A 14,879-nucleotide genomic window follows, 5' to 3' on the forward strand; every position below is an offset into this window, starting at 1 on the left:
CTACAGTCTGTGCAGACACCATGGAGTTAACCCACTGAGACATGCCTACTGCCTATGGCCCTCCACTCCCAGCATACTAACCTACAACTGTGCCTCCAACTGTGGAAGGCTATAAATAGTGATTAACCCACAGCTAGCACCATTTAACTGAGCAGGCCGGTTAGCTTCCTGCTGCATAGCGCACATTAACAGGCCTGTGTACTGGAGCTCAACACTGCTACTTGGAGCACCTCACCGAGACATGTTTCCAAAGCTACCCACACCTACAGGTGTTACCTAAATATAGATCTGTTTATAGGAGAATGAATGTTCAAGAGGATCTTTAATTTTTCTTCATTCTGGTTCCATGTTGGTCCCACGTCCATTCCACTTTGGGGTTAAACAGATCTGACCAAAAAACTACTAGCGGACTGGGTGGATCTGGTACACCAAAGGGCCTAGTGGATGTAACAAGGAGCCAAAATGGACCCCAGGCCAGCATCATCCCTGCCGCTTCGCTCCGATGCTCCCTCAACTCCTCCTACTGGGTTGGCCAGCCAGCCTTTAATGTGTGGAGTCCTCCCAGAAATACAGTTTGTCCTGGGATGTAGTGCAGAGCGATTAACCAAAATGACAATTTTTCCGCTTTTTAAACAATTAATTGACCGATGTCAGTTCAATTATTTGGGTTCCATTTATTTATTTATTTATTTGAGCTCAATGCAGTTTCTCTGGAGATAAACCAGATCTAGCCTGAATGTGCAATGTAGTAGGGGGCAAATATTCTACATACAGTACCAGTCAAAAGTTTGGACACACCTACTCATTGAAGGGTTTTTCTTTATTTGTACCATGTTCTACATTGTAGAAGGGTGAAGACAAAAACTATGAAATAACACATATGTAATCATGTAGTGACCAAAAAAAGTGTTAAACAAATCAAAATATATTTTACATTCTTCAAAGTAGCCACCCTTTGCCTTAACAGCTTTGCACACTCTTGGCATTCTCTTAACCAGCTTCATGAGGTAGTCACCTGGAGTACATTTCAATTAACTGGTGTGCCTTTTTAAAAATTAATTTGTGGAATGTCTTTCCTTCTTAATGCATTTGAGCCAATCAGTTGTGTTGTGACATGGTAGGGGTGATATACAGAAGATAGTCCTATTTGGTAAAAGATCAAGTCCATATGTGACTGACCCCCTTGATTCGGTCTTACGTAGCAACATTTGAAATTGTAGAGGCACAAAGCAGAGGCACAGAGATACACAGCGGTATATCATACACTGCATTTGAGGAACAATGGGAAAGTAATTCCGCTTTGAAAGTTGATAAACTTGTAACTTCACTTTTGAGAAAATGGCATTTGAATTTTTTGGTACCTGCAGGAGAGCTTTGTCTACACCCATTCAGCATCGTTCACACCCTCTTAAGCTTTAGCCCCACCCATCTCTCCAGGGATTGATCTGAGTGTTCTGTCCTAACAACAGTCAAGCACTCAAGCTAACATGAGAGAACCGTTCACTGACCATTTTACTCAACCTAACAGAGCTAGTTAGGCCGTTTTTATGTCATCCAGAGCGTTGGTGACAAACTGTGCTGCTGGAAACAATTTACGCTTTTTTGCCAACGTTTACTGACACCGGCCAAATTAAAACCGGTGTTAGGCATTCTTAAATGCAACAGTTATTCTGCGCTCTCACACAGATGAGAGTGCTCTGAAATTGGAGTAGATAGCCAGAGCAAATTTTTTATTAAAAAATATAAAACAGTTTATATTCAAATTGCGCTCCTGTGAAATAGTGACGCACAACATAAGCCTAGTTTCCTGAAACAAGTCACATATTATGGCAAGAACAACTCAAATAAGCAAAGAGAAATGACAGCTCATCATTACTTTAAGACATGAAGGTCAGTCAATCTGAAAAATTTGAACTTTTACAATTTCTTCAAGTGCAGTCGCAAAAACCATCAAGCTCTGTGATGAAACTGGCTCTCATGAGGACCGGAACAGGAAAGGAAGACACAGTTTTACCTCTGCTGCAGAGGATAAGTTCATTACAGTTACCAGCCTCAGAAATAAGCAATTATCTGCACCTCAGATTGCAGCCCAAATAAAAGCATCACAGAGTTCAAGTAACAGACAGATCAAACTCAACTGTTCAGAGGAGACTGTGTGAAATCAGGCCTTCATGGTTGAATTTCTGCAAAGAAACCACTACTAAAAGGTCACCAATAAGAAGAAGAGACTTGCTTGGGGTAAAGAAACATTAGCAGTGGACATTAGACCGGGGGAAATCTGTCCTTCTGAGAGTCCGAATTTGAGATATTTGGTTCCAACCGCTGTGTCTTTGTGAGACGCAGAGTAGGTGAACGGATGATCTCCGCATGTGTGTTTCCCACCATGAAGAATGGTGGTGGTGGTATGATGGTGCTTTGCTGGTGACACGGTCAGTGATTAATTTAGAATTCAAGGCACATGTAACCAGCATGGCTACCACAGCATTCTGCAGCAATCTGCCATCCCATCTGGTCTGCGCTTAGTGGGACTCATTTGTTTTTCAATAGCACAATGACCCAACACACACCTCCAAGCTGTGTAAGGGCTATTTGACCAAGAAGCAGTGTGACGGAGTGCTGCATCAGATGACCTGGACTCCACAATCACCGACCTCAACCAATTGAGATGGTTTGGGATGAGTTGACAGCAGAGTGAAGGAAAAGCAGCCAACAAGTGCTCAGCACGTGGGAACTCCTTCAAGACTGTTGTAAAAGCCTTCCAGGTGACTACCTCACTGAAAAGCAGTCATCAAGGCAAAGGGTGGCTACTTTGAAGAATCTCAAATATAAAATATATTTTGATTTGTTTAACACTTTTTTGGTTACTACATGATTCCATGTGTTATTTCATAGTTGATGTCTTCACTATTATTCTACAATGTAGAAAATATTAAAAAAGAAAAATCCTTTAATGAGTAGGCCTTCCAAAACTTTTGACTGGTACTGTAGTTTAGGGGAGAAAACATGTTAATTAACTACAATGACCATAATCCATTGCGCTCCTACTAGTCCGGTCTTTTTAGACACTGAGATGGAGAAGAATCTCTGAAAATACATGATCTAAGAGATTGATAGTTAATACTAAGCAGTCATAAAGGTATGCCTTCTCAGAGATGAGATGACTTGGAATTGAATAGTCGTCATCAAATAAAACAAATGTCATGAAATTGTATTAATTTTTTTATTCTGTGTTACATCATTCAACCCACATAATGCAAAGCGCATTTGATGTCCACCCCAAAAACATTATACCAAAAAGTGATTATTTCTAAATAATCGAACCAAAAACTCTCAAAAAGCACTAAATCACTCAGCACTACTTGGAGGATACCCACCTCCATATGGACAGACAGTACCACCACACCCTGCCTGGCCTACACCCTCCACCACCCACATGGCAGCCTGGGTAAAGATGGCCAAGTGGTACAGAGAGGAGAGATGAGGAGGAAGAGACAGGGAGGGGCTGGGGATGTCTAGACGATTAGGAGGCAGACAGGTGTGCTTGCGTCAGTGTTGCATCATCCGTCACCGGCAGTTCTCCTTTGTTTAGCCCGTCTACATCCTTTAATGGCAGGGTTTCTAAACTCAGTTCCCGTTTTGGTTTTTGCCCAAGCACTACACAGCTGATTCTAATAACCAACTCATCATCAAGCTTTGATTATTTGAATCAGCTGTGTAGTGCTTGGGCAAAAACCAAAACCTGCACCAAGGGGGGAGGGGGCCTCAGGACCGAGTTAAGAAACCTTGCTCTATGGTGATGTTATGGGTTTAGGTCCTGGGAAGTTTGCCTTTCATTCGCTGAAAAATTAAGCGCCGTTAAATTATCTTCATCCTTAAGTCTTCCTCAGCTTAAAGTGATGAAATTGAAATCCCAACTACAAGTTTCTGATGCCATTTTAGGACAGATGAAATGTTAAAGCAAAGCCAGTATAAAGGCTATAGCCCAAATACAATATGGAAGCTAGCCCAGAATGGGTCCTATACAGTGTTACTGCAACAGAGGGTTCGATGCTGCTCATGACCTATGACCTTTCCTCTGTACCTGCGGGGGAGGGGGGGGGGGGGGTTACATGTGGCCTCTGTCACAGAGACATGGCACTGTGTCAAACAGAGTGTTGGAACCAATGACCCTCAGTGTGCCCCTTACAATCACAGAACCTGGTCAAGCTATTTAAAGCTGCAGCAGACCTCACCCTGGGTCCACACAAACCTGCCAAGTCCTTCCCCTGCCAATGCAGACATGGGCGAGGGAGCGAAATAGTGGGGGAGAGAGACTGGTAGGGGGATGATTTGAGGTTATGAGCAAGCAGGATTAGTAAAATGGTTTTCCCACAGGTAAAATGAGAGAACGGGGCAAGAGAGGGGAGAGGGGGAAAGAAAGCAATGGAGAGCAAAAGAGTGAGGTCACAGGAGCTGCCAGCACCATGTTACTGTGGGTATATTCTCCCAGCATCCCTGTAGAGTGGCCTGACATGGACTGCAGAGCAGAGGCCGGTGGGTGGTGAGGGAAGAGAAAGAGGCATGATGTTTAAGAGAGGTTGGCACATCATAGGGATTAGAGCATCAGGGCACCAACAGCCCTGCAGGCCTGACAGACAGAGTGTCTGGCTAACTAGGTCTATATATGGCCATTCTGTACAGCCCAGCAGAGGGAATCCTCCCCCACATACCAAGGGAGAACTTAATGAATTCTTCAGGTTTTGTTTTTATCGCTATCATTTTCTCTTCTCAGACGCACCGGAGTGCTCTCCATCCCATCTCTCAGTGCCAGCTGGTCTGGAGCCAAAGGAGAGATCAGACCGATCTGAGAATCCCATTGTGGAGTCAGTCAGTACAGGAAGAGGCTTTTCAGGGGTATAGAAATAACATACAACTTCATCCTACCACCACAATGGGACTAGGAGGTCATGGCCTGTGTAGTAGTAGGCAAAAAAAAAAAAAAATTTTTTAAATGGTGGTAATATGAAAACACTGCAAATCCAACAACTGTATTGAGACGTAGGACTACTAGATACAGTCTGGATCAACCATACAAAGCTGTGCACATCTGAGACCAGCATGGACACTGATGACTGTCTCCTTAATGAGACAATGGCCAATTGTTCAGTGGCTAGGGGAGCACCATGAAGACACCGGATGCTGAAGATGGGGTTGGCTGGGGAGGAAGAACCACTGCCACTTTGTGGGTATTGAGAAGAGGACTGAGTTCCCACAAACACTACGTCAATGACGTTCAAGGAGATTGTAGTGCTGCAGCAAGCCATTACCCCCAAGCATGTATTTCGCCTCCCTCCTATTTCAATGCTTTTAGTGCAATTGAGACTAGTACCAGGGTTTATCATAAGCAATTAATTAAGAAATGTTGAGAGCCAGAAGGAGGGGAGCTGCTGTTGGCAGTAAGATTTGAAATACAACAATGCGATTGGGGGAAATAGCCTAAGCCATTGCATCCACAACTAAAGGATCAGCCATTTTGAAATGTTTAGTGTAACATAGCAGCCAAAAGCACCACCACATTGCCCGTTTTGAGAAGGGTCTTCCTGTAAAAATGTAAGTGAGAACCGGTATCTACTAGCTTTCATTCCAGTGCAAGGTGAGAATTAGGGATGTTAATGGGTAACCTCTGTCGAAACTACATTTGACTGGTCTTGCTTATCGTTCTCCTTGGTTAATTAGCATAATTTAGTGGAATTAAATTGGCTCGTGTGTATTTTCGTTAGACGTCACGCGTCTTATTTATCACATGCGCACAGCATACAGAGCCTAGTTTGAGGAGCGGAATAGCCCATCACCTGTCAGATGGCGCGAGAGCACCTCAAAAAGCTGGTACTGGACTGTAACGTGTGGTTTTATAATGTTTATGTGATGGCCACTATTAAAAAGAGCTACTATTTTTATTTCTCGATCTCAACTCGTAATTCAAGTTCGCTTGCCATTCGAGTGTATAGGCTATAGTCAATGGTAGGCAGGCTATAAATGCGCCACCAATCACCTTGCAACGTGAGCGTCAGGCAGTATAATTGTTTGAAACCTAAACGTTTTACTTTACTTCAAATAATGAGGCATATTTTACCTTACTTCAAAGTTTCCAACAAAAATTGGAGGATTTTTTTTTAATAGAAAGACTTCCTCATGCCATTAACCATAATTTCTTTACTGTTCTATTGGTTTTTATATAAACTTTTTTGTCCACAAGCCTAAGGCACAATTGCAGTCATATTACCAACAAATCCTAGTAGTTGCTAGTAGATTACCAAAAATTTCTAAGGGAGTTCTCACAGTTTGAGTCAGTATTTGTTACATTGTATTTTTCCCCCATTTGGTCTGGTTGGTTTCACATTGCACAACAAAACCACTTCTCCATGCAAGTCATACGTTTATTGGACAAATATGCTCACGTTAAATCCATTTATGAGTATCCTCAAGCATCACTTGTGTGTCCAAATCTTCATATTATTTTTGCTTTGGTATTCCAACAACATGCGGGAGAATAGCCACTAACTGCAACCTGAATAGTCTATATTCAGTAGCCTCGATCCCCGGTTTGGCCCTCGTCTCCCCTAACCTGCATCAGATGTGTTCATAAATGCGCTGCTACTCACATAAATGTTTCAGAGATTTTAAGTTACGATGTCAAACAACCAATAATGCGTGACTCTGGTTATTTTTCTGCGTTTGGTCCAGACTGCACTCACCTGCAGCGAACCGCACCAACATACAAATTGAATCAGACCGAAATCACCCTTTTAACAAGAGAACCATGGTGCATTGTTTAGTACGGATAACGTTCACACCAGTCCAAACGAACCGACCTAAGTAAGTAAACGAACTAAAGGGGTAAACGCACCAAACCAATTTGGTGTGAAAGCCCCCTTAGAGATGAAAATCTCAGGTAGAAACTGTCACATATGGAAGTGCTCGCAATAGGCGAGCTGTTTACAACCGTTTTCCCGCAAATTGCATTTTGGCAAAAGTTTGAAAATTACGTTGTATTTAATAGCTGCTTCATTACAGGAGCTGCATGTTCAATAACAGGCTATAGCCTTTAGACTGTAAGACGATAGACTTGCTATTGTTGCATGTTTCCATTAAGCTCTTAATGAAAAATGTCCTTCCTTGTATGCATACATAGTAGGCTAGTTTCTGTTGAAAAAATGTAACATTTATTGACCGGTTAATGAGGGTGGGTTAGTCGGCAGCAATATTTGCAGAAATTTGCATCCCTAGTGAGCATATAAAATTATGTCACCCTTCCCTGTCACACCCACATATTGACAGTTAGATAAGACTTCAAAAAGGTCATTCAGCTGGTTGACCAAGTCAATCTAAACCCCCGAGCTACCACTGAGCTTAACAGTAAGATCTAAACCTGGCACTAGCCCCAGACAACAATCACTGCCACCTTGCCTCTGCTGCTGTGATTGGCTGCAGGCATTTGAATCCAGAAGAGCCACATCGTACTGCACGGGGCTGTGATATGGCATTTCAGTTCTTAGAGCGCCTGCAACCCGCTTCTGTCAAAAGCTCCAAATGAAAAGGTCACCCATTCAGTGGAGGTACTGTATGTCATCTGGGCTAGCTGCATCAAACAGGCTGTGGCGACTGGTTCGGAGACAAAGTGTCACAAAAACATACCTACAAGGCAAACAGTTTGAAAACCAAGATAACAAACAGAAGGGGACAGAGATGAGGTTGGCCCAAAAAAAGCATTTCAAAACTGTAATTCAATGCAAGAAATAGGCTTGAGCCTTCAGAAGAATAAATAGACTGTGCTTGATTGTCTTATTGTGAGAGGTTTGAATGGGTGAAAAACTACTTTGCAAAGAAGAAGAAGAAAAGGGCTCACAGAAAGAGATAGAAAGTTGTATTTCCGGAACAGGGCTAGTTGATTATTCAGCATTTGAGACCTGGCTGATGAACACATCCTTTCTGTGAGTCTGGTGGTGGTTCACAAACAGAGCCAGAGACAAAACCAGCTTTGTAATGAAGCTGCCTGGCCATGCAGGCTCTGTCTGGGGCCTAGGACAGCTGCTCTTCCTCCACCAGTTCCAGCTAGCGCCCCTCATTCACACCACACGCTCACTCGTCTGTCTGATAGGTTAACTAACAGTGTTACTGCACTGACCTAGCATTGGTGTCAGGCAGCTGATGGAGGTAGGAGAAAAAACACTATATACACACACAAAAGTATGTGGACAACCTTTCAAATTAGTGGATTTGTCTATTTCAGCCACACCAGTTGCTGACAGGTGTATATAATCAAGCACACGTCCATGCAATCTCCATAGATAAAAATTGTCATTCTACTGCCCTTGCTGAAGAGCTCAGGTGACTTTCAACGTGGCATCATCATGGGATGCCACCTTTCCAACAAGTTAGTTTGTCAAATTTCTGCCCTGCTAAATCTACCCCGGTCAACTGTAAGTGCTGTTATTGTGAAGTGGAAATGTCAAGGCGAAACAACAGCTCAAGCCGCAAAGTGGTAGGCCACACAATCTCACAGAACTTGACCACCGAGTGCGGAAGTGCGTAAAAAGTGTCGGCCCTCAGTTGCAACACTCCCTATCGTGTTCCAAACTGCCTCTGGGAGCAATGTCATCACAGGAACTGTTCGTCGGGAGCATCAAGAAATGGTTTTCCATGGCCGAGCAGCCGACCATGCGCAATGCCAAGCGTTGGCTGGAGTGGTGTAAAGCGTGCCTCCATTGGACTCAGGAGCAGTGGAAACACGTTCTCTGGAGTGATGAATCACGCTTCACCATCTGGTAGTCTGACGGACAAATCTGGGTTTGGCGGATGCCAGGAGAACGCTACCTATCCCAATGCAGTGCCAACTGTAAAGTTTGGTGGAAGAGGAAAAACTGTCTGGGGGTGTTTTTCATGGTTTGGGCTAGTCCCCTTAGTTCCAGTGAAGGGAAATCTTAACACTATAGCATACAATGACATTCTAGACAATTATGTGCTTCCAACTTTGTGTCAACAGTTTGGGGGAGGCTCTTTCCTGTTTCAGCATGACAATGTCTCCGTGCACAAATCGAGGTCCATACAGAAATGGTTGGTCAAGACCGGTGGGATCAATTGGAACGCCGACTGCGAGCCAAACTTAAAATCGCCCATCATCAGTGCATGACATCACTAATGCTCTTGTTGGTGAATGATAGCAAGTCCCCGCAGCAATGTTCCGACATCTAGTGGAAAGCCTTCCCAGAAGAGTGGAGGCTTGCAGCAGCAAACGGGGGACCAACTCCATATTAATGCCCATGATTTTGCAACGAGATATTCAACAAGCAGGTGTCCATATACTTATTGTCATGTAGTGTACATAACTGGGCTACATGTTAGCCTAGTTTATAAAGTGCAGTTCACAGTTTATAACGTACAGTCTCACTAGAGGAAGGGGAATAATTGATTGAAACAAACTGCCTATATTCGTAGGTTAGAAGTTTGCATACAGTAAACCTCTGACATCCAATGGCTTTGGGACCGCCCCAATAGATCCACAGACGACCCAATCGCAACCACACTGCCCTAACCCATCTGGACAAGCGGAATACCTATGTGAGAATGCTGTTCACCGACTACAGCTCAGCATTTAACACCATAGTACCCTCCAAACTCATCATCAAGCTCGAGACCCTGGGTCATGACCCCGCCCTGTGCAACTGGGTACTGGACTTCCTGACGGGCCGCCCCCAGGTGGTGAGGGTAGGTAACAAAATCTCCACCCCACGGACAAACTGAATTGGTCCACCCACACAGACAGCGTTGTGAAGAAGGCCCAGCAGTGCCTCTTCAACCTCAGGAAGCTGAAGAAATTCGGCTTGTCACCAAAGGCATTCACAAACTTCTACAGATGCACAATCGAGAGCATCCTGTCGGGCTGTATCACCCTTCTTCACAATGCTGTCTGTGTGGGTGGACCAATTCAGTTTGTCCGTGATGTGTATGCTGAGGAACTTAAAACTTTCCACCTTCTCCACTACTGTCCCGTCGATGTGGATAGGAGGGTGCTCCCTCTGCTGTTTCCTTAAGTCCACAATCATCTGTTTTGTTGACGTTGAGTGTGAGGTTATTTTCCTGACACCACACTCCGAGGGCCCTCACCTCCTCCCTGTAGGCCGTCTCGTCGTTGTTGGTAATCAAGCCTACCACTGTAGTGTCGTCCGCCCACAACCGTAAGGCTCTCCAGAGGGTAGTGAGGTCTGCACAACGCATCACCGGGGACAAACTACCTGCCCTCCAGGACACCTACACCACCCGATGTCACAGGAAGGCCATAAAGATCATCAAGGACAACAACCACCCGAGCCACTGCCTGTTCACCCCGCTATCATCCAGAAGGCGAGGTCAGTACAGGTGCATCAAAGCAGGGACCGAGAGACTGAAAAACAGCTTCTGCCTCGAGGCCATCAGACTGTTAAAACAGCCACCACTAACTTGAGTGGCTGCTGCCAACATACTGACTAAACTCCAGCTCACTTTAATAATTGAAATTGATGGAAATTGATCAAAAATGTATCACTAGCCACTTTAAACAATGCCACTTAATATAATGTATATACTGTACTCTATATCATCTGCTGCATCTTGCCATCTTTATGTAATACATGTATCACTAGCCACTTTAAACTACCGTAATTTCCGGACTATAAGCCGCTACTTTTTTCCCCACGCTATGAACCTTGCGCTTTATACAATGACGCGGCTAATTTATGGATTTTTCCCGCTTTCACAAATTCATGCCGCCCAAAAACTGAGCACCGTCACATAATGTGACGTAAATCGAGCGCGCTCAAACTTTCCATCATTCTGATTACGGTAGTCATTTTGTCACCCTCATCATGGCAAAGACACGGAGAAATGCATATGATGCAGCTTTCAATTTGAAGGCGATCGATCTGGCTGTTGGAAAAGGAAATAGTGCTGCTGCACGGGAGCCTTAATGAGTCGATGATAAGACGTTGGAAACAGCAGCGTGAGAAACTGACTTAGTGCAAAAAGACAACAAAAGTTTTCAGAGGAAAGAAAAGCAGATGGCCCGAACTAGAAAATGAGGCTTGGGTGAGTTTGCCTCCGGATGAAAGTGAGGAGAGCGCAATGAAAACGATCCAACATCGGATGAAGCAATTCTGAGGCTATTCAACTCCGACACCAAAGGAGATGACTTCAGTGGTTTCAGTGCACAGGAGGAAGATAGTGACCAAGGACTTTCTTGGTAGGCTATTGTTTATTACTGCTATTTAAAAAAAAAAAATGTTACAAGCCTGTTTCGTTAAAGCCTATTTATTTTTGTTACAAGCCGTGTTTCGTTTAAAGGCTGTGTAAAGTTCATTTGTTTCAATGTACCGGTAGGCACCTGCGGCTTATAGACACGTGCGGCTTATTTATGTACAAAATAAATAAAAAAAATAAATTCAGTGGGTGCGGCTTATATTCAGGTGCGCTTAATAGTCCAGCAATTACGGTATGCACTTTTATGTTTACATACCCTACATTACTCATCTCATATGTATATACTGTACTCGATACCATCTACCGCATCTTGCCTATGCCGTTCTGTACCATCACTCATTAATTTATCTTTATGTACATATTCTTTATCCCTTTACACTTGTGTGTATAAGGTAGTAGTTGTGGAATTGTTAGGTTAGATTACTCGTTGGTTATTACTGCATTGTCGGAACTAGAAGCACAAGCATTTCGCTACACTCGCATTAACATCTGCTAACCATGTGTATGTGACAAATAAGATTTGATTTGGACTGTCTGTTGTGAAAATGTACAGCAAACCAGAGCATGTAGACCTAACTGTCTGCAGGATAGAAAATGAAGATGTATGAATTTCAGAAAACTATTACCCCCTGGTTCTCCATCTTTCAAATCAGCTGCCACAGACAAGTTGGCTTTACTTGGAATCATTAGACCAAGGATGTCCTCCATTTCGCAGAACTAAACAGGCACATACACAGCCAGCCCGGGGCCCTTTTGCAGGACGTCCATTCTATTCCATGCAGTGTGGAAGAATGGCTCATGCTCTGCCTGACTATAAATAGCGAAAGATAGCATAAGGCCCATATGAGCCTTTGATGTAAACGTTTTAACACACCAATTCCAATAAACTCTGTAGTCTATCATTTGGTGAAATGTAGAAAGAGCAGTAAAGAGAGTGAGTGACAAGAGCCTAAAAGTAAATAATTCTCTCCACATAGGCCCATGAAGCCATCTGTTCATGGAAGGAAGATGTTCGCTAGCAAGTTTTCCATTACCAATGGGGTCACATGACCAAAAGAAAACAGCATTGGTCTTGAAAGCCCTCTGTTCCACAGGGTTGTATCAGATGAATGGTTCGGCTTTTACATTCGAACATCCAGACTACCATTGTTGATTCTCCTCAGTCAGGAGTCCAGACTACCCTGCTCCTGAGAGTTAAGAGAATAGCCCCAGGACCCAGCACTGCTGCAGGCCCTGTGAACCACCCCACTTAACAGACTTTCCAGTTGTTTTCAAGCTGCTCTGCACAGTGTTGCAAGCCTGACTGTTTGAAAGGAGGGGTTAAATACAGACCAGACCTTCCAATGGAAACGAGGGTACGGGGAAGAGAGGCAGGTCACCATTAGTGGGTCAGACTCATCCTCAAAATCCAAGAGAAGGAACCCACCAAATTCTCCAAAAAGGTCCATTTCAACAATTACTTTAAACAGTCACCATGATAATTTTCAGAGAAACGTGACACCAAGAAACAGATGGTTGAGAAAGGGAAAAAGCCTGCTGTGTAACACATGATATTTTACTTAACCAAATTGTCTATGAAGCAAGTCCTTGTCTTGATCATCAGGCAGCAGGAATCGATTCCCTTTCCCCCTCTCTCCACAGCAGAATGTGATGTAGACATGTGCTGCACTTTAAAAACACTCACAGCAACAATCGTCTGCAAACCCAGTTGCCATTTACTTCTAAACCAATCTATAATATTCATGGAAATTAAGAGGGGAAAAATGCCCAATTTAGAAACAAATCAACTGAGCGTTAAGGCCTAACCTGTGTAGAAGATGAGAAACGGAGGAGCTTGGGCTAATGGAGTGGTGCATGGATTGATTGCAAGCTACCTTGCATACTTCACCAAAAATTCTCTCACATGCAATAATACACAGAAGGACATCATTAGGTTTACCAATCCAACCAGGGATTATTTGGGTGCCATGGCAAACATCCTGACGAGACATTTTGACATACATCTATTCCATCACACAAGCATGACATCTGGATCATTTCGATGATCAATGCCAAAACTGCATCAATGTAACGTTAGCTATCTAGTGTCAGAAATCAGTATCGAAGATTAGGCCACAGATTAAGAAAATAATTTAAATATATATATATATTGGAACAAACCTTGTATACTTGTCCATAGGTGCCATTTCCGACCACTTCCACCAATTCAAAAATCCCTGCTGGATCCTGAAACGAGTCAAACAAATAAATAAATTACACAACCATAAAAAAAATTTGAAAATGCTTTTGAATAATTGTTGCAAAAATGTGACCTAGATTAACGCAGCTGTTGCGCCCTGGTCTCTACAACATGCCAAATGCATTTCGAACAAAGGAAAGCCAGGCAGCACGACAGCTTTCTCTCGATCCGAATAATAAATAAATAAGCCTCCCAGAAATGGTAACCCCGAAAATGTATCCATATTTTATTGTGTAAAACTGTTTGCTTTGTTTTATATAACGTTAACTCACTGTAGTGGAATAGATTAAATCTCGGGGTAGCCTAATCTTTAAATAAAAGACACTGCCCTTGTCCACCACTCACCCGCAATGAAGCTAGGTCTATTTCGACCAGACTTTTAGCCGGAGAGTCGTTCGCCATCTTTTAAATATAAACCGATCCTTCCTTCGCGTTGTGGAATCTTTGCTGTGGTATCATTTGCGGCGCATCCTTGTAGAAAAATAACCCCTCGAGTATTCCTCTTTGTGGTCCGCTACTGTTGTCGAGGACACTAAACTACTCCATGTTGAGGTGGCAGCTCGGCCCTTCGCTCGCTCAACTCCCAGTTCTGCTCCTCCTCACTCCCTGGTTTGTGAGAACCGCACAAACACAGGAAGCCGGTCGGGAATCAAAGGAGGGGCAGGGCCTTGATGCAATAACCGGGGAGTGGGTGATTAATCAGTAAAGAAATAGAGATACAAAGCTATTTATATTCTTCTCTGCCTCGTCTAGTCAACGGCCCCTCAAAAATAATGAAAACAACTTTTTTTCATGTATAAACGAAGGATGTCTGTAAAGAATAGGTGCGCGAGAAAAGGCGAGGCAGGCCTCTATCTCACAGAATCATGGACATGCGCACGTGAGCCATCGGTGTCAATATTCGTAATCATGGGTGTGGCAAGGGAACAATCGAACGAGCCTGAGCAGAGTGTGAACTGAAAAGTCATTATTTGCTATGTATGTGCAACCGCATTAGGTTACCCTCATTGAGAGGCGTTCATACATTGTCGTTTAAGCTTCATGTGCTGTCCCCTATAATAAATAATTGTCTATATTAAGTTATTAGGAAAGGTACAGCGGACACACTGCTCACGGTGTACTATTAGGGGAGTCTCGACCCCTCATCCTAAAACAGTACCCCAGGGGGATATTTCCCCTACCAGCTTCCTTTGCTCACTTCCCTTTCTCGTCATTACTGATATGTATACAGCTGATCCCGTCTCAGTCAATGGGCATCTGGCCAAATCCCCCTGATATTAGCCTCATATTCAGACACCTTTCTATGGTTGCCCCATGCTTAATAACATCAGTGTGGTAACTCACTCATGGAACCTGTTCTTTCCTACTA

The 14,879-nt window shown here is 43.6% G+C and overlaps 1 protein-coding gene across 9 annotated transcripts in view; it reads right to left on the bottom strand.

The window, feature by feature from the left end:
* The window catches only part of LOC129859695 (mitogen-activated protein kinase kinase kinase kinase 4-like), a 49,018-nt gene extending 34,629 nt beyond the window's left edge, over nucleotides 1–14,389 (bottom strand). For all 9 annotated transcript variants that reach the window (XM_055929773.1, XM_055929775.1, XM_055929770.1 and 6 more), the window contains exons 1-2: nucleotides 13,856–14,389; nucleotides 13,432–13,497 (exon numbers count right to left, since the gene is read on the bottom strand). In XM_055929773.1, the coding sequence (XP_055785748.1) occupies nucleotides 13,432–13,497; nucleotides 13,856–13,912 (123 nt within the window). In that variant the 5' untranslated portion in view covers nucleotides 13,913–14,389. The remainder of the gene's footprint in view (nucleotides 1–13,431; nucleotides 13,498–13,855) is intronic.
* Between the last annotated feature and the right edge of the window lie 490 nt (nucleotides 14,390–14,879).

This window comes from Salvelinus fontinalis, chromosome 7 (genome assembly GCF_029448725.1).
Source record: "Salvelinus fontinalis isolate EN_2023a chromosome 7, ASM2944872v1, whole genome shotgun sequence".
Taxonomy (NCBI): Eukaryota; Metazoa; Chordata; class Actinopteri; order Salmoniformes; family Salmonidae; genus Salvelinus; species Salvelinus fontinalis.